At 43.6% G+C, this 21,898-nt stretch overlaps 2 protein-coding genes across 5 annotated transcripts; one reads left to right on the forward strand and one right to left on the reverse strand.

Annotated features, from left to right (window-relative positions):
• Window positions 1-1,572: 1,572 nt before the first annotated feature.
• Window positions 1,573-12,732, forward strand: LOC112067769 (ubinuclein-2). 4 transcript variants are annotated; one of them, XM_070438616.1, is made up of 17 exons: window positions 1,573-2,203; window positions 2,578-2,709; window positions 2,822-2,929; window positions 3,621-3,731; window positions 3,840-3,946; window positions 4,126-4,591; window positions 5,213-5,283; window positions 5,408-5,537; window positions 5,700-5,806; window positions 5,937-6,047; window positions 7,743-7,886; window positions 8,184-8,234; window positions 8,339-8,381; window positions 8,507-9,634; window positions 10,075-10,279; window positions 11,884-11,952; window positions 12,149-12,732. In XM_070438616.1, exons 1-17 carry the CDS (start codon window positions 1,892-1,894, stop codon window positions 12,214-12,216), a joined length of 3,363 nt encoding a protein of 1,120 aa, XP_070294717.1. In that variant the 5' UTR covers window positions 1,573-1,891; the 3' UTR covers window positions 12,217-12,732. The 4 variants fall into 4 exon arrangements, with proteins under 4 accessions (XP_070294717.1, XP_070294718.1, XP_070294720.1 ...); XM_070438617.1 differs by having other exon boundaries at window positions 12,170-12,732; XM_070438619.1 differs by lacking the exon at window positions 11,884-11,952 and having other exon boundaries at window positions 12,170-12,732.
• A 241-nt stretch (window positions 12,733-12,973) lies between these two features.
• On the reverse strand, window positions 12,974-15,006 carry LOC112069611 (telomerase RNA component interacting RNase). The gene is made up of 3 exons (XM_024136964.2): window positions 14,149-15,006; window positions 13,718-13,795; window positions 12,974-13,613 (listed from the first exon to the last, which is right to left on the reverse strand). The coding sequence occupies exons 1-3, from the start codon at window positions 14,419-14,421 to the stop codon at window positions 13,509-13,511; spliced, it is 456 nt and encodes a 151-aa protein (XP_023992732.1). The 5' UTR covers window positions 14,422-15,006; the 3' UTR covers window positions 12,974-13,508.
• Between the last annotated feature and the right edge of the window lie 6,892 nt (window positions 15,007-21,898).

Genomic DNA, 21,898 nt, shown 5'->3' on the forward strand with positions numbered 1-21,898 from the left:
ATCCCTGGCAGACAGTGCATGGCTTCTTGTTTCTTTCTGCTCAGGCAGTTTGAGGATGTGCTCATCTACCTCAACTCTGTCAAGGTAAGCACAGCATAATACCCTGACACATATTTGTGTCCACATAGAATATTGATGTTTGAAATATACTTAAGTATCAAATGTAATTGGTAAAAAAATACTTACGTAGTAAAAGTAGAAGTATAAAGAATTTCAAATTCCTAATATTAAGCAAAGCAGATGCACACTTTTTCTAATTTTTTATTTATTTACAGACACTCCAACACTCCAATTGAGTCCGCCAGATCAGAGGCAGTAGGCATGACCAGGGATGTTCTATTGATAAGTATATGATTTAAAAATGTAACGAGTACTTTTGGGTGTCAGAGAAAATGTATGGAGTAAAAAGTACATCATGTTCTTTAGGAATGTAGTAAAGTAAAAGTAGTCAAAAATACCCCAAAAAACTACTTAAGTAGTGTTTTTACTTAAGTACTTTACACCACTGATTTGCACCATGTGTAACTCTTCTCTCATCTCATCTACAGATGGGCCAGTTCTACTACTCAGCAAAGGCATTTGATGTCTTGGAGAGATTGGACCCCAACCCTGAATACTGTGAGGGCAAAGGGGAGCCTGTGTGGGTATATTTCAGCTAATTTTGGCCAGCAGAGAACCCAGGTAGGTACCATGTCTACCGTAGCAATCTATTGGATTGATATAGGATCATGAATGTCACCACTTTGTATAGCGTTAAAATAATCTGTCCTCAGCTCAGTGACCTACACATTTTTTGACATGATGGGCTGTATTTTGCATTGCTGAAGTCTAACAATGTGAGTGTTTATGTTACCATAATGTGCTCAATTGTGTGTATTTTACAGGGAGGCTTTGAGGGAGTGCTGCCCTTGCTGAAGCACACTGGGAATCCTCAGGTGGAATACATTCTGAAGAAATGGGCCAAGGACAACAGGGTTTCTCTGTGATGTTATCATTCCGTACTTAAGAATGCATAGCCTATATGAAGAAAAGGGTCATTTGGGCAAACTGACAGTCAAATGCAAAAATTCACCAAAAGTGCAAGTTTGTTCATTATACATTCATCTCTTTCCTGTTTGTTATTTTGTTAGTACAATGTATTGGTGTCGTTTTTTTTTGCACATTTATTCTGTACATATTTGCCTATGTGAATAAATATTTAAATCTTATACCACATCTGTGCTTTTACTATCTCTGGCCTTGACATAACGTTTTAGAGCACATAAAGACCCGTGCTTATCATGCATACAGAAATATAAAACAGGAGAAATTGTTGGTTTCAATGCATATTTTCTAATGAAGGGTAGTCCTGTGTTGTTTGTTAGTGCGTTCAGTCCAGGGAAAAGTGTTCAAAAGGAACCTCGTCAAAACATCCCGCGTGCCAGAGTCAGGGAACAATCGATTCTCCATATTCGCGCTAGTATGCAAAGTGGGCGGTTCTTGAAGGGCGTTCTCGCCCTATGATTGGTCAAAGACTGCTCCCTGACTGTTCTGTTTCCGCTTTCATTTCGTACGCACGCCCAGTTACTACTCTCACTGAATAATGATAATAATGGTCAAGATGGCTACTTCAGATGCCTACTTGCGGTAGCTACCGAACAATTTAATGGAAACAACTAAAACTACTCTTCCTCGTGATTTAAAGACCCCGGAGCTAACCTGGGAAGTTCAGAAGATAAAACTGTGTGGTTTAAGGCATTTTATTACCTGACATAGTTTACCATCTAGCTAGCTAACGTTAGTTGTCGAACATTCCCAATTTTAGATAGCAAGCTACAGTAACGTTAGTTCAGTGAAGTCTCGTCCTCCCTTGTGTGTTCGTACCGAGGGGCTCTGTGACGGTCAGCATCAAATGGCCGAACCGAGAAAAGTACCGTTTGTCACAATCTCTTCCTTTAACAACAATGCACCGCCTTCGGATTCAAAGAAACGCCGCCGGGAAGATGAGGCCGAAATCAGTTTGGGGGAAGATGGAGGGGGTGGAAGTGCAGCAACCAGGCCAGGAGGTGGTACTGGTGCTAGTCCATTCGGTATCGTGAAAGCCGGTGACGGGGATTCAGCGGAAACAAAACGTGTAACAGTGCGCTTGAACCTCTCCTTGCCRGAACCCAGCGAACGGGGATCTGCTGAATTCAACTACAGTGAACTTGTTCAATCTACTCAGGTAAAGACGTGAAATCAGTCAAGGCTACAAGTGATAACAGCAGGCTGGGCCGGTGAACGCGTAGGCAGCTTGAAGTGTAAGCTCTCGAGGCTATGGTGCTGTTGTCAACAAGAGCGATGTTGGCCAACGGTAGCTACAGTATTCTTAGATATGATGTAAGCATGCCAACTTAATGTAGGCTATAATATTCATCTAATTTTGATATGAATGTTTATGTTACCGTTATATAAATCATATAATATGGTAATGACACATCTAGTTCCCATCCTGCTGGAGGTACAACTTTTAAGATGACATTTTAAGCTACTAAGAATCCACTGTTGAACCCATTTTACCTACTCTTATTTCCTGACATGCCTGATTGTCTCTTGAAGGTGAAGAAGCCTTCTGCTCCAGGACCTCCTAAAGACCTGATGCCAGCCCTGGACCCCAACGACCCCTTTGCAGACAACGAGAAGGAGAGAAGAGAAGTAGAGGCGCTCGCCAAGAAATTTGAGAGCAAATATGTAGGTCCCTTTACTTTGTGGGGGAAACAAATAGGTCTACACATAGATTGAATTAGTTTAATTTGCGTTGTATATTTTCACCTAGTCAACTGTAGTTGTTTGTTTCCTCTAGTCACAGGCCAATACAGGGAAAAAGAAGCGTAAGGACAGGGTGCAGGATCTCATCGACATTGGTTTTGGCTACGATGAGACTGACCCATTCATTGATAACTCTGAGGCTGTAAGTACCCTCTGTCTGCTCATATACTGCAGAATCCTTCCTTTGTGAACAGACTTAAGACTCATGTAAACAAGCATCAACATATGCTTTAACATATTTGCACTTTACCCCTAGCCTCTGTATCATAGATCCTTTTTCATTAACACATTGCGTTCCTCTCTCCCATACTTACTTATTAGTTTCTCTGCTGTTTGTAACCCGTTATGCCATGGCATTGTTGAATAGTATTTCCTGATTGGCTTGAAGCGCATTCTAGAGCGTGCATTATTTCCCTATAATGCACGGCATATCAGCACGGTAGAATTCAATAGCTACAGTTCATTCTTACATGTTCTATGTTTGAGCTGCATTTGAAAGCAAAAGTTGAGTTGAGAACAGRATTGGCATTGTTGAATTTGATTTTTATAATAGCAAGCTGTTTGTTTGGTTACCAAGGCAACTACTGTAGCTACTATATCAAGTAAACTTGCTAGCTACTTCAGTGGATGCTGAACAAATTTCTAATTGTAAATTTGTTCAATTATAGCCATGGTATAAAAGGGAAAATCAACTCAGAAAATAATGCAACTCCATGGAAGGTTAGTTCATCTCCACTAGCGTGTAGTCGAACACACCTTCCATGTTGTTTATTATTTTCCAGAGAATACATAGCCCCTTGTTGATTATCCCTTAGCTACTTTCTTCCCCTCAGTATGATGAGCTGGTGCCAGCCTCCCTCAACACTAAGCTGGGAGGGTTCTACATCAACACTGGCACCCTGCAGTTCAGAGCAGCTTCCGAGTCAGAGGGAGAGGACTTCAAGGTGGGTTACACACACACACCATTTCAATATATGAACAAATGTTATTCAGTGTTAAACTCTATTTCTATATCATGTGACAAGCTCAGTTTTTGTTCCTCCTGTCTGTAGAAGTTGAAAGATGGTGAGGAGCGTGTGATAAAGAAGCGAATGAAAAAGCAAGATGGCAGTAACATGGATGAGAAAAAGCCCAGGAAGATCAGGATGCCAAAGCAYGGGTGAGCAATGTTCTACATCTGTTGTGCCACTTCMGAAGTTAACTGATGTATAAGCTCATATGATGTATGAACTTATTGCCTGACTTTGACTTGAGRKGTGTGCTTCYTAGTTATGCTATATGTCTATGGCTTGTAACAAGCTCCATGTAGCAACMCAACGGTCCTATGTTATCTTTCAGAGCYTCTGGCCTGAATGTCCACCGGCCAGAGAAGAAGAAYKGGAAGAAGTTGATGAAGGACTCTCTGAATCTGGCRGCCATGCTCCGCCGCTTCACGCGGGAGAAGGAGGAGAACCGCAAGAAGAACCCSGGRCTGCCCCGTGGCCAGKACAATGCCAACAGTGCCCTGCTCAACGCACACCCTAAACCCAGCGACATCAGCATGGCCGARCTGGCCAACGACCCTGCCATGATGTCACTGRTGGGCTCAGCCAATAACAACGACATGCTGCAGGACATGATGGGCGACCTYGACTTTGGGRTGCTGGACTCTCCTCAGCCCTCCAGCCCTGCGCAGGGGGAGAACGGTGCTCCGGGTAGGGTCCAGGGTAGGGTCCAGGGGGCACAAGGAGGTCTCCTGCCCCCTCCTCCTCTGCCTAATGGACTGTCTGCCCCTCTCAGTAAGCGCATTGAGGACCTCAGAGTGGTAAGTGACTGACATCTTCAATCAAATCCAGTTGCAGATATATTTCATATTTAGAGATATTTTAGGTCTTCAGTCAGTTTCTTTATTTGATTTGTAGGGTCTAAAGGCCCTCGCTGCTCGTTGAAAACGTTCAAGCACATTACATGGAATGCATAGATTTTTTTTTCTTTAAAAACGAAAAGTGATTGTCACCATTCTGATATTTCCTTCCATAAAGAGACCGGAGTAACACATGCATTCTCTCAGGGGCACAAGTAGGAGTGAGAAGTAGAGTTTGCTGTGGGAACAAGAGAGCAGTGATGTTCTTTGAGGGAGATGATGAGGGGAAAAGAAGTGCCAACTCTCTCTGACAGAACGGTGAGGGTAAAGGGAAGGGGCAAGAGGGGAATATCAGGAAGAGGAGTGGAGGCAGGGAGGAGAGGAGGCCGCGAGCGAGCGAGAGGTACTGTAATGAAGGAAGTAAAAAAAATWAAAAATAAAAAGGCTTAGACGACAAGGTGAGGCTTAGAGGAGTGAAAGGGCAGGCGATTGATTGATTTGCATTACATTTCAGTGTCCATTTGAGCATACTATATTTTGTTTTAGAGAATCCCTGAAGTTGAATTATTCTCCAACAAACAGGCTTCTCATCAGTTTGATCAAGAGGGCAGGAAAAAGTTCTTCACGCTGGACATGAACAACATCCTACTGGAGTGAGTCTCTGCTCTGAGCTCTTTACAACAGTACAAACCCTCTTTCCTCCCCTGACCATCTCTCTGTATGTGTTAGTCAGTGTTTATCTCAATGTCTAACCCTCTTCCTCTGTGTGTTGGTCAGTATTGAGTTGCAGGTCCAGGAGCAGCCGGCAGCAGTGCGCTCTTCAGTCTACTCCCATCTCGAGGCCTTTGTGCCCTGCAACAAGGAGGCTCTGCTCAAACGCCTAAAGAAACTCAGCCTCAATATCCAGGTATGTGTGTATGCACTAAAATGTTTGACATTTTATGTGTATGTTTGTGTGTGCACATAATATGCCTGTTCTTCTATCTAATTGTAGATTGTTTGTTAACGGAGTGTGTGGCGTGAGTGTCATCTGGTGTGCGTGATTGTAACCTTTTCCATCTTTTGTCAGGATGACCGTCTGCGTGCTCCGCTACTGAAGCTGAAGTTAGCTGTGTGCAGCGTGATGCCAGAGCAGATCGCCAGATACAACATGGACTGCATCGCCAAAGTGGCCAAGTAAGGCCTTCTCTGGCTCCTTCTCCTGCATTCTGTTCACCTCTTATTTCCTCTCATACCTCCTCTTTTTTCCCTTGTTGTCTATTTTTCCACTCCTCGTCAATATTCTCGCTGGGTTGTGTATTTACAGGCAGCAGTCAGAAGAGGGGGAAAAGAACGGGTCAGAAGAGGACGATGAGGAGAAGCCTGGGAAGAGAGTGATGGGACCTCGCAAGAAGTTTGTCTGGGATGAGAAGCTCAGGTGAGCTCTCATTTGTGAATTTAACGTCATACAATTATGTTATAGGTGTTTTGGTTTAGTGTAGTGATGGGACGTTCGACTCCTTTTACTGACTCTGATCTTTTCGGCTCGTTCAGTCAAATGAATGAATCTTTSGACTCATTTTGTTCATTTGAGTCAATAACGCCCAAAGCATGCAGGACCCCGGCGAACGATAACTAAAACTAGAAATAGTCATAATTCTACAAGCCTCTCGTTCATAGGTCGTTCACCATAATGGGCTTATTGGAGATGTCGTTTGTGACAGACTTGTATAATGGTGCTTTAAACAATGTATATTTGTTGATTGCTAGGTATACAAATACGATTTATTTCTTGGTACATTTTAAACAAAGTCTAGTTGTGACCGCACCCGGGCTAGATTTAAAAAAAAAATAAAAATCACCTTTTATTTAACCGGGTAGGCCAGTTGAGAACAAGTTCTCATTTACAACTGCGACCTGGCAAAGATAAATCAAAGCAATGCGACACAAACAACAACACAGAGTTATACATTGAATAAACAAACATGCAGTCAATAATACAATAGAAAAAGTCTATATACAGTGTGTGCAAATGAGGTAGGATAAGGGAGGTAAGGCAATAAATAGGCCATAGTGGCGAAATAATTACAATACAGCAATTAAACACTGGAGTGATAGATGTGCAGAAGATGAGTGTGCAAGTAGAGATACTGGGGTGCAAAGGAGCAAAATAGATAAAATAAATAACAGTATGGGGGATGAGGTAGTTGGATGGGCTAATTACAGATGGGCTATGTACAGGTGCAGTGATCTGTGAGCTGCTCTGACAGCTGGTGCTTAAAGCTAGTGAGGGAGATATGAGTCTCCAGCTTCAGTGATTTTTTTTGCAGTTCGTTCCAGTCATTGGCAGCAGAGAACTGGAAGGATAGGTGGCCAAAGTAGGAATTGGCTTAGGGGGTGACCAGCGAAATATACCTGCTGGAGCGCGTGCTGCTATGGTGACCAGTGAGCTGAGATAAGACGGGGCTTTACCTAGCAAAGACTTATAGATAACCTGGAGCCAGTGGGTTTGGCGACAAATATGTAACGAGGGCCAGCCAACGAGAGCATACAGGTTGCAGTGGTGGGTAGTATATGGGGCTTTGGTGGCAACTTATGGCACTGTGATAGACTGCATCCAATTTGCTGAGTAGAGTATTGGAGGCTATTTTGTAAATGCAAACGCATTGTGAACGACTCTTGGCGGAATGCATTGCTTGATTGGCGTGAGGGGGATAAGCACAATATCGTTCGCAGTTCACGACGATTTGAGTTTGTTGAGCAGAAGCCACGTATCTTTTGGTTCTACAAAGCTGTGTCCATCATAGCATTCATTCTTGCACCATGCAATAATTTATGTCTTTTTTCTTTTCTATGCTGCCTGCAGCATGATCTATTTTACCTGCGCTCATATGACGAACAGTTGTTGGTCGGAGCACATCTCCGGAGTGACAGAGGGAGTGCGTGTTAATCCTGCTGTAGAATTAAATGCAGCCAGTAAGTCAAATGAACGACTAAAATGAACGAGTCACTCAGAAAAGCGAATCATGACTCTCGAGTCAGTAAGAAGAGTTGTCCAAAAAGAACTAATCATTCTCCAACAGTGGAGCTGAAATTGTAATGCATAGTTGGTGGAATGTGTGTTTGTCTGTAGGATGTTGCTCTGTAACCTGGTGAGGGTGAAGCTGGGCTGCTATGAGCTGGAGGGCCAGAGCTCCCAGTCTCCAGAGGACTATCTCAAGGCCTTCATGGAGACTGAGGTGAAACCACTGTGGCCCAAGGGCTGGATGCAGGGCAGGTCAGTGTGTGCGTTTGCATAAAAGTATACAATTTGACCATTTAACCTAGTTTGCATTTCACCACACCACACCACATGGGGCGGCAGTGGTTAGAGCTTTGGGCCAGTAACCAAAAGGTTGCTGGATCAAATCCATGAGCTGACAAGGTAAAAATCTGTCGTTCTGCCCCTGAACAAGGCAGTTAACCCACTGTTCCCTGGTAGGCCGTCATTGTAAATAAGAATTTGACTGACTTGCCTAGTTGAATAAATAAAATAAAAAATAAAAAAATCTCTCCACGTTCCTCTCCTCCTCAGGATGCTATTCAAAGAGAGCCTCATGGTTCATTGTCACCTTACTGGCAATCCGTGAGTCATTACTTTGATATACTTTACTTAAATATAGTGATTTTTAAGAACACTGGTGTTCTTAATTATGCACAATTTTTCCTTTTGATTTCACTGTTATCCAGAGCCAAGAAAAAGATGGTTCCTACTCCCAAGTCTAAACCCAAGGTTAGTGTTTTGCAGTCTGATGCACTGTTTGCATGCTTGTCATTTCGATACCATTGTTGTTTGAATAGTTTTAGATCACACTAATTGTTTGCTCTTTCTATCTCCTATGTTGTTTGGTGATCCAGGAGGGTAGTTGGGTCCAGAGATCCACCCCCTCAGTTGGTGCGACCCCCTCCCCTGCTGCCCCAGTGGCCTGCCGGCCCTCCCAGTCCCCCGCTGAGACCATCTGTCTGCTGGACTCCCTGGATGAAGAGCTGACCGCCCCCGCCCTGGACTCCATCTCCCAGGCCCTGGCCCTCCTCAGCAACGCAGCCAAGGGCCTGGTCCAAGGGGACAGTCCCCCCTCCCCTGATAGGCCCAAGACTTCCCTGTCCTCCCTCCACGCCTCACCTCTCCTCCAGAAGCACAAGAAGAGCACCATCAACACACCCAGCTCCAACACACCTCTTTACGTCTCTACCTCCTCCCCCTCCTCTCTCTCTCGGCCTCCCACCGTCTCCCCTTCTCCGTCCTCAGCGAGGAGCGAGGGGTTGGGGTCGATGAAGGGTGGAGGTGCCCTGGCTCAGGCTCACAGACAATCAGTGCWGAGCASTCAGAGGCTTGCTGGGACGGSACTGAGTAAAGCKAACGCTCCCGGCTCTCACTCCCAGCCTAAGCCYCGGCCGCCCCCCAATCAGAAGGGCTTTGGCAGCAATAATACTAAAGCCAACAYCGGTGACACCCCRCTCRCCTCCCCTTCTCCCTCCTTCTCCCACTCTCTCTCAGGAGCCCAAGCTCAGCAGCAGTCCAACTTCATCACCCCCATGCAGGCCACTCTCACCAAGTCCTCCCACAGCAGCACCTCACCCATCATCAAACTCACCCCTCGCCTCCCCAWCCCCTTAACGCKCACCACCTTCTCCTCACCCTCCKCCAATCCCAGGCCTCAGGCAGCTTCCAGTATGCACCAGTACTCCTCCAAAAGCCCAGCAGGGTTCCGTCCACCTTTCTCAGGTGCTCCGGGAGGGCCAGCCAAACTGGTCCAGGGCAGCTACACCCCTCCAGGAGGGCAGAAGACCCCCTCTCAGATCATCAGCAGCAGCGCCAACACCAGCCTTACCAACACCTCATCCATCAGCAAGCATTCGGGATCCAGTCCCTCCCCTACCACAGCCTCAGCCAATCAGCGACAAAGGCTGGCAGGTGGAACCATTCAGGGGGCTAAGCCTATTAAATCGGTCTCCACACAGTCTGTCTCTTCTCAGTTGCCACAGGTAAGTGAGAAGTAAGAGATGGTAGCTGGGTGGGACACAGTCATGGTGCAGCAAATGTTCAAAATTAGTTTATTGTCTACTGTGTGGTTTGTGTTGTCTGTGTATTTATGTGTTTGTATATGTTGTCTGTTGGTCTTGGTCTATATTTCTAATTAAAAATTGGGTGGTTCGAGCCCTGAATGCTGAAAGCCGTGGTGTATCAGACCTTATACCACGAGAATGACAAAACATTTATTTTTACTGCTCTAATTACGTTGGTAACCAGTTAATAATAGCTATAAGTCACCTCCAGGGGGTTATGCTGTATCGCCAATATACCACGGTATCCAGGCACTCCGCGTTGCGTCGTGCGTAAGAACAGCCCGTAGCTGTAATATATTGGCCATATACCACACCCCCCCCCGGGCCTTATTGCTTAATTATATGCTTTTGTTCTCCAGGTGTCCTCAGCCAGCAGCAGTCTTCTTGGCTCTGCTCCATCTCTCCCACTGGGCTTTGGGATGTTGGGGGGGCTGGTTCCCATCTCCCTGCCCTTCCAGTTTCCTTCACTCTTAAACCTGCCCCCATTAGGGGGCACAGCTGGCTCCAGCACCGGGGCCAGCGGCTCCTCAGCCAGCAACAGCTCAGCATTCTCCCTGACCCAGAGTGAGTGACACAGCCAGTCCACAGAAACAAGAAAAAACTGAAAAATGTACAGTGCTTTCGGGAAGTATTCAGACCCCCTCACTTTTCCACATTTTGTTACATTACAGCCTTAATCTACACACAATACCCCATAATGAAAACAGGTTTTTAGAAATGTTTGCAAATGTATTAAAAATAAAAATGAACTTAAGTATTCAGACTCAATTGATCTCAGGTGCATCCTGTTTCCCTTTAATTATCCTTGAGATGTTTGTACAACTTGATTGGAGCCCACCTGTGGTAAATTCAATTGATTGGACATGATTTGGAAAGGCACCAACCTGTCTATATAAGGTCCCACAGTTGACAGTGCATGTCAGAGCCAAAAACAAGCCATGAGGTCGAAGGAATTGTCCGTAGATTATTTTGAGGCACAGATCTGGGGAAGGCTACCAAAAAATGTCTGCAGCATTTTGAAGGTCCCCAAGAACACAGTGACCTCCATTCTTAAACGTAAGAAGTTTGGAACCACCAAGACCCTTCCTAGAGCTGGCCGCCCGGCCAAACTGAGCAATCGGGGGAGATGGGCCTTGGTCGGGGAGGTGACCAAGAACCCGATTGTCACTGACAGAGCTCCAGAGTTGCTTTGTGGATATGGGAGAACCTTCCAGAAGGACAACCATCTCTGCAGCACTCCACCAATCAGGTCTTTATGGTAGAGTGCCCAGACGGAAGCCACTCCTCAGTAAAAGGCACGACAGCCCACTTGGAGTATGCCAAAAGGCACCTAAAGAACTCTTTGGCCTGAATGTCAAGCGTCACATCTGGAGAAAACCAAGCACCACTCATCACCTGGCCAATACCATCCCTATGGGGAATCATGGTCGTGGCAGCATTGTCCTGTTCTGATGTTTTTCAGCGGCAGGGACTGGGAGACTAGTCAGGATCGATGGAAAGATGAACAGAGCAAAGTACAGAGAGATCCTTGATAAAAACCTACTCCAGAGCGCTCAGGACCTCCGACTGTAGCGTCATACCCAAGAAGACTAAGCTGTAATCGCTGGTAAAGGTGCTTCAACAAAATACTGAGTGGCGTTTCAGTTTTTTTMGCAAACATTTCTAAAAACCTGTATTTGCATTATCGTTAAAAGGGGGGGTGATTTAATCAATTTTAGAATAAGGCTGTAACGTAGCAGAAGTTGAATGTAGAACAGCTGATCGAGATGGGGTTGCTTTAGTCTGTGTGTATGTTGATGTCTGGGTATGTCTATAGTTTATTTTTGTGTATTTTATGTTTTACCATTGTGTTAAATCCCCATGCTGTGTCTGGAAGCCTGCAATGTTTTTCTCCATTGTCTGACATTCTCCCATATTGTTTCTTTGGTTCATCCCTCATTTCTCCCCTTCTGCCTTTTCTTTAAAATGTTGTTCTTCCATTAATCTCCTGTGCTTTTACATCCATTTACTATTTGACCTGGCTCATCTCTTTTCCTTTCAACCCGTTTCTTCTGTCTTGCTTCCCATTCTTGTTTCGTCTACACTGCCTTTCCTATCTCACCATGCCCTTGACCTACACTCTCCTGTGTGTCTCCTCCTCCCTCCCATGTCCTACTGTCTCTCCTCAGATCTGTTAAAGAGTCTCCAGTCAGGGTCTCAGGTTGCTCTGCCTCCTCACTTACAGCTCGCTTTCTCAGGTAAAATCTGCCATCCCTGTGACACCGCTCTCTCCTTTCAGCCCGCGGTCACTTCAAATGTCCCCAAGAAGAAAAAAAGACATCTTCCCTGTCTGACCCTCTGTAGTCTCTGTGCATGCCTGTCGCTTTCGTCATGTCGGTGGTTGTCATTTGTGTTGTTTAAATATTTGTTTTTGTTTCCTATCAATATTTCAAGAACTCTACTCTTCCTGTCCAGATGTCAATCAAACCCAAGGAGGGGATGTGAAGAGGAAGTCTCTTTGACCACGCCTGTTTGGAACACTGAGGACAACCACTATGATATGACAGCTATCAGGACAAATCAGGAACTAGGACAACTTTGAATGACTAACAGAAGCTGCCCAAACACAGGATGGGCCTGAAATGGGGAATTGGACCCTCTCGATAATCTTCCGGCTGTTACTTATTTTTTAAACAGCAATTTGATAATTGTTTTAATATTGTAAGGCTTAATGACAAGTTTGTTTTTGTCATGTTTACAGAACAGACCTTTATCACTGTGGTCAGGGAGGGAGAATGAATGAGAGGTTGGTTTGTGTGTGTGAATGCACTATTTAGCGTCAGTGTGCAAATTTGTTTGTGTAACCCTCCCTCTCTGATACCTGGGTTAGTGTGTCTATTTGGTGGTGCTTTTTCAATATAATTATCTAGACCTGTAAGAAATGTTACTAAATGTTGAATTTGTTTAGGGACCGGAGCTGTATTTTTTTTTGCTGTACATAACTCCACCAAATTCAATAAAACAAGCCATGAACTATGCAGGATTATAACAAAATGGTATATTGGTGACTTTCTATGGTCATCAGCACAGGTACTTCTGTTCCCTCATGTCTTGTGCCTTCACTCACTTTCATGAAGTACTACACTCCATAACTTTTATAAAAATGGAAAACAAGCCAATAACATCCACATAGTGAAAAGTTAAAGTATATCAATATTGGCTCTTAAAATCCACAAATGGTCAGCATTGCAAAGAAACACTTTACCATGCTACCTGGAGTCTGATTAATCAAAAGTTTATTTGATGGGTAACAAACCGGAGACACTACCTGACAGTTGCTTATCCAAAGCAGCCCAAAAGGTCAAATGAATCTGCACAACTTTCTGTGCCGCCACCAGACTGAGGTTGAAACAGCACAGAGGTTCTTTAGGGTTCTGGGTCCAGACAAAGCCAACACCCAAGGCACAACATACAGGTCAATGGGCGGTGCTTATAATTTAGCAGACATCAAATGCCATATCTCAAACAAACTCAGAAACTTACTCATGACAATCCTGACAGCATAACCCTTAAATAATCAAGCAGAACCAGTAATGTACTCCAATACAATCCCAAAAGCCTTTTTAACTCCACATCAAAATGCTATTGCCCCACAAGCTGACATTCATTTAAACCCAAAAAGAAAACAGGAAAAACAAGATTAAACATTAAATAGGTGATCACTTCTACAGCTGTAAAGAGTCTGGCAGTATACAGAAGGTTTGATGGCTGTCCCAATCCCTGTTGGTTTTTCTTTCTAAAGGTCCTCCAGAGTCTATTTGACCAGGGGCCTGGTTTTGTCATCATCACCACACTGGTGGGCTTTATACTTTTTCACCTCTGCCATGTATTTTGTCCAGGCATCCCCCTTGCCCTCCATCTGGAAAACAGAATAAATAATTAGACAATGGCTTAGAGGACACAAGTGGCATTTCATGAAGACAATGTCATGACAAAACGATCAGGAAAAAATATTTCTTGAACCTCAGGATCCACTTTCTGTTTCTTCGCAACCATGCCAGTCTTGAGGGCCAATTTAGAGCCACCTCTGCGCTTCCCCACCTGGGTTAGGGGATAGAAGACTGAAACCGTTATACGAGCCCTTGCGGGTGGACTGCCAATGATGGAGACTACACAAGACGAGAGAACACAGAACAAGCCTATGTTATCACGGGAAACATTCCTGAAGTCTTGAGTAGCTAATGAATGCTTTCCAATGTCTAGACCTGATGTTGATCTCAGGTTACTTGTTGGTGGKAGTGCATCTCCACGTGTGAATGTATCCCTTTATGGTGATGTAAATATTCACTAACGTGAGCTGTGTGTGGTGGATAAAAAAACAAATGTTTGTAATTTGTTAATTGAGACATTGCCATTGGCTACAATCTCTAGCTAACAACTGCCAAACCCCTTACAAAGCTGGTCACACTCGGAGTCTTCTTTTCCTGTGTCGACTGTCCTTCGTCAGCAGTACTTTTATCACCACATCCTTGGTCCATTTCTTTTTTCCTTTTTTCTTCCTCCATTTTTTTCTTGAACATCTCCATAAAGCTTCCATCATTAGCAAATGTATTGGCCGCTGCTGCTTTGCTGACTCCCGGTGCAGGACTGGCTGGCGACCCCGGGCTGTTACTGCTCGAATCGCTGCTGTTTTGATGTCTTCTGTTGTATCCACGCTTCGGATCCATGTTAGCTTTTTTTCACGTAGAAGGGCTCAGTTCCTTTAGTCCTTTCTGCAACTAGTGGTGTGCTCTCTGGTCGTTTTGTGTCAACACAAACTAAAGCCGGCTAGCTACTTGACAAAAAAATGCTATCTGTGACAGACTCCACCCGAACCCCGAACTAAGCAAAAAACTTCGAGGCAAAGGCGCTAGCATACGAAGTCATCTAATAAAAAACGTGGAAATCCATAAATCAATCGGAGCGACACTTGTCCGCCTCCCAGCGAGCTAGCACGTCCTCGCGCCGAAAAAAAACGCAGACTTGTTGTTGGAGGCTAGCTACCGTTAGCCCCGTCAGCGTTGTAGTTGCTAGCTATTCGAAAAATGTCAACTACTAATGACCAAACAATTGTGTCACGAGTAGCTAAACTATTGCAAAACACAAATCAACCACATTAGCTATATATAATAATATATTTTTTCAAACGACTCTCAAAGTGAAGTATATTACTGATATATTGGCTACATTTGTCCAGATGTGGTTTTCTTTCACTTGTTATCGGCCATGTTGAATTTCGTTATACCATTTACGTCAGCACGTCAATCTTCTTATTCTATGGTATTATGGCGGTCCGCAAACATTCGTTAGAGGTGCATGACGCCACCTACCGTGTGGGCTGTGTCTTACTGTTCTGGAGTGTGAATTCATTACAGGGGAGGATAAAGGGAAGAAAAATTGCACTACGAACTTACCCTTCACCCATTAAAACCTCCCTACTATTCCACTACTTGGCCCTATCTTTTTATTGAACCTTTATTTCATTAGGGTGTCATACTTGGGGCTCCCGAGTGGCGCCGCGGTCTAAGACACTGCATCTCAGTGCTTGAGGGATCAATACAGACACCCTGTGATTGGGTGGCGCACAATTGGCCCAGCGTTGTCAGGGTTTGGCTGGTGTAGGTCGTCACTGTAAATAAGAATTTGTTCTTAACTGACTTGCCTAGTGAAATAAAGGTATTGAATACTGAGACCAAGGTCTCTTTTACAGATGAGCAGCCCTGAATTACAGAAACTACCAGACATCAAAATACAAACATAAAAAAGACACAGCCCCCCCCKAAAAAAACACATTCATCAGTAATAAGGTCTTATAGTACCGTACCCCTTCAAACATTCAACCTACAGCAGCGTACCCCCTCTAGCACTAGCGCACTCTTAAATGTTGTTTTGTGACAAAGACAAAGAGCTCTTCCAGGACAAGTGACAAAGAGCTCTTCCAGGACCAGAGCACAAATAATAATATAATAATAATCAATCATTTTGCTCTTTGTTTAACCATCTTACATATAAAACGTTATTTGTTCATTGAAAATTGTGAATAATTCACCACAGGTTAATGAGAAGGGTGTGCTTGAAAGGATGCACATAACTCTGCAATGTTGGGTTGTATTGGAGAGAGTCTCAGTCTTAAATCATTTTCCACACACAGTCTGTGCCTGTATTTAGCTTTCATGCTAGTGAGGCCCGGGCGAGAATCCACTCTCACATAGGTAGTGGTTGCAAAGGGCATCAGTGTCCTAACAGTGCAATTTGCCAAGGCAGGATACTCTGAGCGCAGCTCAATCCAGAAATCTGGCAGTGGCTTCTGATTAAATTAAATTTTCACACAATTGCTTGTTGCAATTTCGATGAGGCTCTCTTGTTCAGATATCGGTAAGTGGACTCGAGGTAGGGCATGAAAGGGATAATGAATCCAGTTGTTTGTGTCATCCAACTCACTCAGGTGCTTCGCCATATCACATTTGACATTGTCCGTAAGCTTGAGTTAATTTGCACACAAAAAATCATACAATGACGGAAAGACCTGTGTGTTGTCCTTGTTAATACAGACAGAGAAGAGCTCCAACTTCTTAATCATAGCCTCAATTTTGTCCCGCACATTGAATATAGTTGCGGAGAGTCCCTGTAATCCTAGATTCAGATCATTCAGGCGAGAAAAAATATCACCCAGATAGGCCAGTCGTGTGAGAAACGTGTCATCATGCAAGCAGTTAGACAAGGAAAAATTATGGACAGTAAAGAAAACTTTAAACTCGTCTCTCAATTTTAAAAAACGTGTCAATACTTTGCCCCTTGATAACCAGCGCACTTCGGTATGTTGTAAAAGCTTTACATGGTTGCTGCCCATATCATTGCATAGTGCAGAAAATACACGAGAGTTCAGGGGCCTTGCTTTAACAAAGTTAACCATTTTCACTTTAGTGTCCAAAACGTCTTTCAAGCTGTCAGGCATTCTCTTGGCAGCAAGAGCCTCTCGGTGGATGCTGCAGTGTACCCAAGTGGCGTCGGGAGCAACTGCTTGCACACGCGTTACCACTCCACTATGTCTCCCTGTCATGGCGTTCGCGCCATCAGTACAGATACCAACACATCTTGACCACCAAAGTCCATTTGATGTCACAAAGCTGTCCAGTACTTAAAAAATATCCTCTACTGTTGTCCTGGTTTCCAGTGGTTTCAGAAGAGGATGTCTTCCTTAATTGACACCCCATAAACGTAACGGACATATACCAGGAGCTGTGCCAGCCACGTCTGTTGACTCTTTCAGCTGTAACGCATAGAATTCACTGGCTTGTATGCGAAGCAGTAATTCTTTCAAAACATCTCCTGCCATGTCACTGATGCGTCGTGAAACAGTGTTATTTGATGAAGGCATTGTATGTACAGTTTTTTTMGGCCTTTGCCCCCAGCATTGTCCCAGTGCGTGCTTAGTCCCCTCCTGTACTCCTTATTCAACCAAGACTGTGTGGTCGCTCATGATTCCAACACCATCATTAAGTTTGCAGACAATCCAAAGGTGGTAGAGGAAGGCCCTAAAAATGGTCAAAGACTTCAGCCACCCAAGTCATAGAGTGTTCTCTCTGCCACAAGGCAAGCGGTACCGATGCACCATGTCTGGAACCAACAGGATCCTGAACATGTACATATTTACCTCAATTACCTCGTACCCCTGCACATCGACTCGGTACTGGTACCCATTATATAGTTACTCATTGTGTATCTTTTATTACTTGTTTTACTTTTCTATTATTTCTCTATTTTCTTTCTCTCTGCATTGTTAGGAAGGGTCCGTAAGTAAGCATTTCACTGTTAGTCCACACCTGTTGTTTACGAAGCATGTGACAAATAAAATTTGATTTGATCTTACACCAGGCCGGCAGCCTAGGAGGACAGGACACTGTCTATTGTTCAACACACCTTGGAACTCTTCTAAAGTAAAATCTCGTAAATGGAAGTATTTCTTTGCAGCTACCACCACATCTATTTTCTGTGATTGACAACCATAGCTAAGGGGAAAATTTGTATTAGTATTACTTTAAGGTTTATATAAATGATAGGTGTGTACAATCCTGTTACTCTGGTTGTGAAAGTTGCTGTTTTCACATAACTCTGTACTTAATTCACCACGGCTGTGCACATCTCATGTTCTTATTCCCACCCTCTGTACTCTGAAACTTGCATGAACGAAGTCTCTCCTTATCCTCTATTCTAAGAACAAACAATTCTTAGTACACGCAGGAGAACACAAAGGACTCKGAATATTTGGCCACCTCATCCAGTAGATATCTGTTGGTTCGACACATTGAAACAGTTGTGGTGGATTAAGGAAATGTTACAAGGTCGGGCTATATAAGGCAAGCCCCAACTCAGAATCAATGGGCTCTCAACGAATCACCTACGGGTGGTTCGTTGACCAGCTCCACTATTGCAATAATGAATCGATATCAAATAAAGATTGATTGTTTGAAGAACAAGTCTCTCTCACTCTCACTTGATTAGAATTTCCACAACATTCTTGGCGACGAGGATGGGATTCCAACCTTTACCTACTGACTGCTCCTGAGGTCCTGGGTTAAACTGTGCACAGGAGTCACCTAAATTAGGAGACTCAGGGAAGCCCACACTCAGCTGGGACCTGCCTAAGATCCAAGAGGAAAGCGTTGGTGGGTAAATACGGGATCTCGAACATAGATAAATAAACGGTGAGACTGAAATTTCTTGGAAACAATGATTAAGTAAGTCCCATGGGGTCTCTACCAGATCAAAAGACTAGGTGGTGGGGTTCTGTAAAAGGAACAACTATGACTGGTGAGACTGGTAGGTACTAGTTAAATGCCTGGGATGTGATGTCTTTTGAATAAGGAATGTTATGACCAGTAAAACTAGTGGGAACTAACTAAAAGCCTAGGATATACATTTTCTTTTAGAGATTTGTGACTAGCGAAATTAGGACTAGGTGAAAGACTATGGTGTGGAAGTTCCATGAGAACTCTATGACTAGTGAACCTAGTGACTGATTAAAAGCCTTGGGTGTGTGGTCCCGAAGGGGAACAGTCCATGACTAGTGAAATCAGTAGTGTGTAACATAAGTATTTAAAGAGGTAATACCATGGCTAATTATAGAAAGATGTAAATGTATGAGTTACGGTATCCCAGGAACTAACCTCGAGATAGAAATTAGACAATATTCCTGCAGGTTATAACAAAAATATTGTAGAAAACAACTAATTGATGAGTGTGTTTTGGGAACAGTACAGTGTGAATGTGATATGAGAGAATTAGAATTTAGGAAAAATAAGTTTGAAATTTGCATAAGTTGATTGAAATTTTGATAATAAATGTGGATATAAAACAGTTATTTAGGGGTTCCGTCCATCACTGCCCATCATAGTAATATCACAAGGTACATGTGGCGCATTATTCCAATGAATAGCCGGGCAGTTCCGGGGGGAGTATGGTTGCAACGGGCTTTGTAGCAACGGAGAGTCATTGGGGAATGCACATTGAGTGGTGTTGACGTGAGCAACTAAGATTTATAACGTTATATATGGATTCTGTGAAGATATGAAAAAAATAGATATTGTATGTGTGTATAATCGATTACTGGAGATTTGACTAAGTAATAATGGATATAATAATAATAATAATATTATAATACAAACTTGCACACCCAAACATAGACATACGTAAGATGGGTGAAAAAAGTATCCTGAGTTGGTCGCTTTATGGAGTGTATAAAGTCAGAACATCTGCTGTCTCAGCCACTGCCTGTCACCAAGGGAGTACCCCAAGGCTCAATCCTAGGCCCCATGCACTTCTCAATTTATATCAACAACATAGCTCAGGCAGTAGGAAGCTCTCTCATCCATTTATATGCTCATCCATTTATACTCAGCTGGCCCCTCCCCAGATTTTGTGTTAAATGCTCTACAACAAAGCTTTCTTAGTGTCCAACAAGCTTTCTCTACCCTTAACCTTGTTCTGAACACCTCCAAAACAAAGGTCATGTGGTTTGGTAAGAAGAATGCCACTCTCCCCACAGGTATGATTACTACCTCTGAGGGTTTAGAGCTTGAGGTAGTCACCTCATACAAGTACTTGGGACTATGGCTAGACGGTACACGGTCCTTCTCTCAGCACATATCAAAGCTGCAGGTTAAAGTTAAATCTAGACTTGGTTTCCTCTATCGTAATCGCTCCTCTTTCACCCCAGCTGCCAAACTAACCCTAATTCAGATGACCATCCTACCCATGCTAGATTACGGAGACATAATTTATAGATCGGCAGGTAAGGGTGCTCTCGAGCGGCTTTACCAATCGGCCATCAGATTTGCCACCAATGCTCCTTATAGGACACATCACTGCACTCTATACTCCTCTGTAAACTGGTCATCTCTGTATACCTGTTGCAAGACCCACTGGTTGATGCTTATTTATAAAACCCTCTTAGGCCTCACCCCCCGATCTGAGATATCTACTGCAGCCCTCATCCTCCACATACAACACCCGTTCTTCCAGTTATATTCTGTTAAAAGCACACACATCCATGGGTCGCTCGTATTTTCAGTTCGCTGCAGCTAGCGACTGGAACGAGCTGCAAAAAACACTCAAACTGGACAGTTTTATCTCAATCTCTTCATTCAAAGACTCAATCATGGACACTCTTACTAAGAGTTGTGGCTGCTTTGTGTGATGTATTGTTGTCTCTACCTTCTTGTCCTTTGTGCTGTTGTCTGTGCCCAATTCATGTTTGTACCATGTTTTGTGCTACTACCATGTTGTGTTGCTACCATGCTGTGTTGCCATATGTTGCTGTCTTGCTATGTTGTTGTCTTAGGTCTCTCTTCATGTAGTGTTGTGTTGTCTCTCTTGTCATGATGTGTGTTTTGTCCTATATTTATATTTATTATAATTTTTTATAATCCCAGCCCCATCCCCACAGGAGGCCTTTTGCATTTTGGTAGGCCTTCATTGTAAATAATAATTTGTTCTTAACTGACTTGCCTAGTTAAAAAGGTTAAACAAAAATGCAAAAATMGATCATTCGATAGAGATAAGGTTAAAAGATTACATGACTGTCTACACAGGATCTGGGAAATAYTCTCAGAAAAATATTGTCGTATGTTCACTTTTAGTAAAAGTATGGGGAATTGATTTACCCCTAACCAATATTACATATTCCTTTGTCTCATGCCCTCCTGCACACATCTCCTTCCTACACACTGCTGCAACATGACCATAAACTTGGCACCTAAAACCCCATAATGGTTTTGGGACAAAAGCGCTCACGGAATAACTGACACATCCTAACTTGACTTTATCAAGTCAAGACTGCATCAAAACTCAGCAGGATAGACAGTCTTCTCTGCTTCACAACGCTCTCCACCAGGTTTGTGTTGCACCAAACGGCGGGTGTCAGAACCTAACGCCACCCCAGTTAGCGCTTCTTTCAATAACGCCCTGCTCCGGAGAGCAAAGCACAGGTATTTTCACGAGTACACTTCAAGATTCTTTCACACAGTCCCCGAACCCCTTCTCGACCCAACCTGACACCACGTATGGATCAGCCAAAAGGAAAAGATCTCACTCGCACTGGGCCAGAATCATTGGGGCGAGGCTCGAACTCCGCGGTCTTCACCGCACGTAATTCATCCTCACGTTCGTCACGTTCAATTTCTGAGCAACCAGGATATTTTTTTGTACGTGACGCCAATCTTCCTCACCATACCGCTTCCCTAAAGTCCTTTCCTTCTTCCTCGCTGTCAATATCCACATCTCCACGATCTTTCTGCTCCTCCATACGCTATAGTAGCAAACTGTTCATATGGTTACTGTATCCATGTCGCTTGAACTCAAAAAGCTCTTCACCTCAGTCACGTCAATCATCAGTTAGCCTAGTAAATTAATGCATGTGTCGTCATCTACCGTACTGGAGGCCAATTTTCAAAAACAATATCCTCATCACTGGCTTTTTCAAATACAGGTGTCCCCATTTTATTTGTAGTGCAAAATACTAGAATAGACTGGACTACAAACTTGTCCTTCACCTTTATTTTTATATAACCCTCTATGCACTGATTAAAAATATATATAAAGAAAAAGACAGATATAAAAATAAAAACACAAACCCCTTCACACCATGCATGCTTGAGTTACAAAAAA

This window comes from Salvelinus sp. IW2-2015, unplaced genomic scaffold (genome assembly GCF_002910315.2).
Source record: "Salvelinus sp. IW2-2015 unplaced genomic scaffold, ASM291031v2 Un_scaffold1058, whole genome shotgun sequence".
Classification (NCBI taxonomy): domain Eukaryota; kingdom Metazoa; phylum Chordata; class Actinopteri; order Salmoniformes; family Salmonidae; genus Salvelinus; species Salvelinus sp. IW2-2015.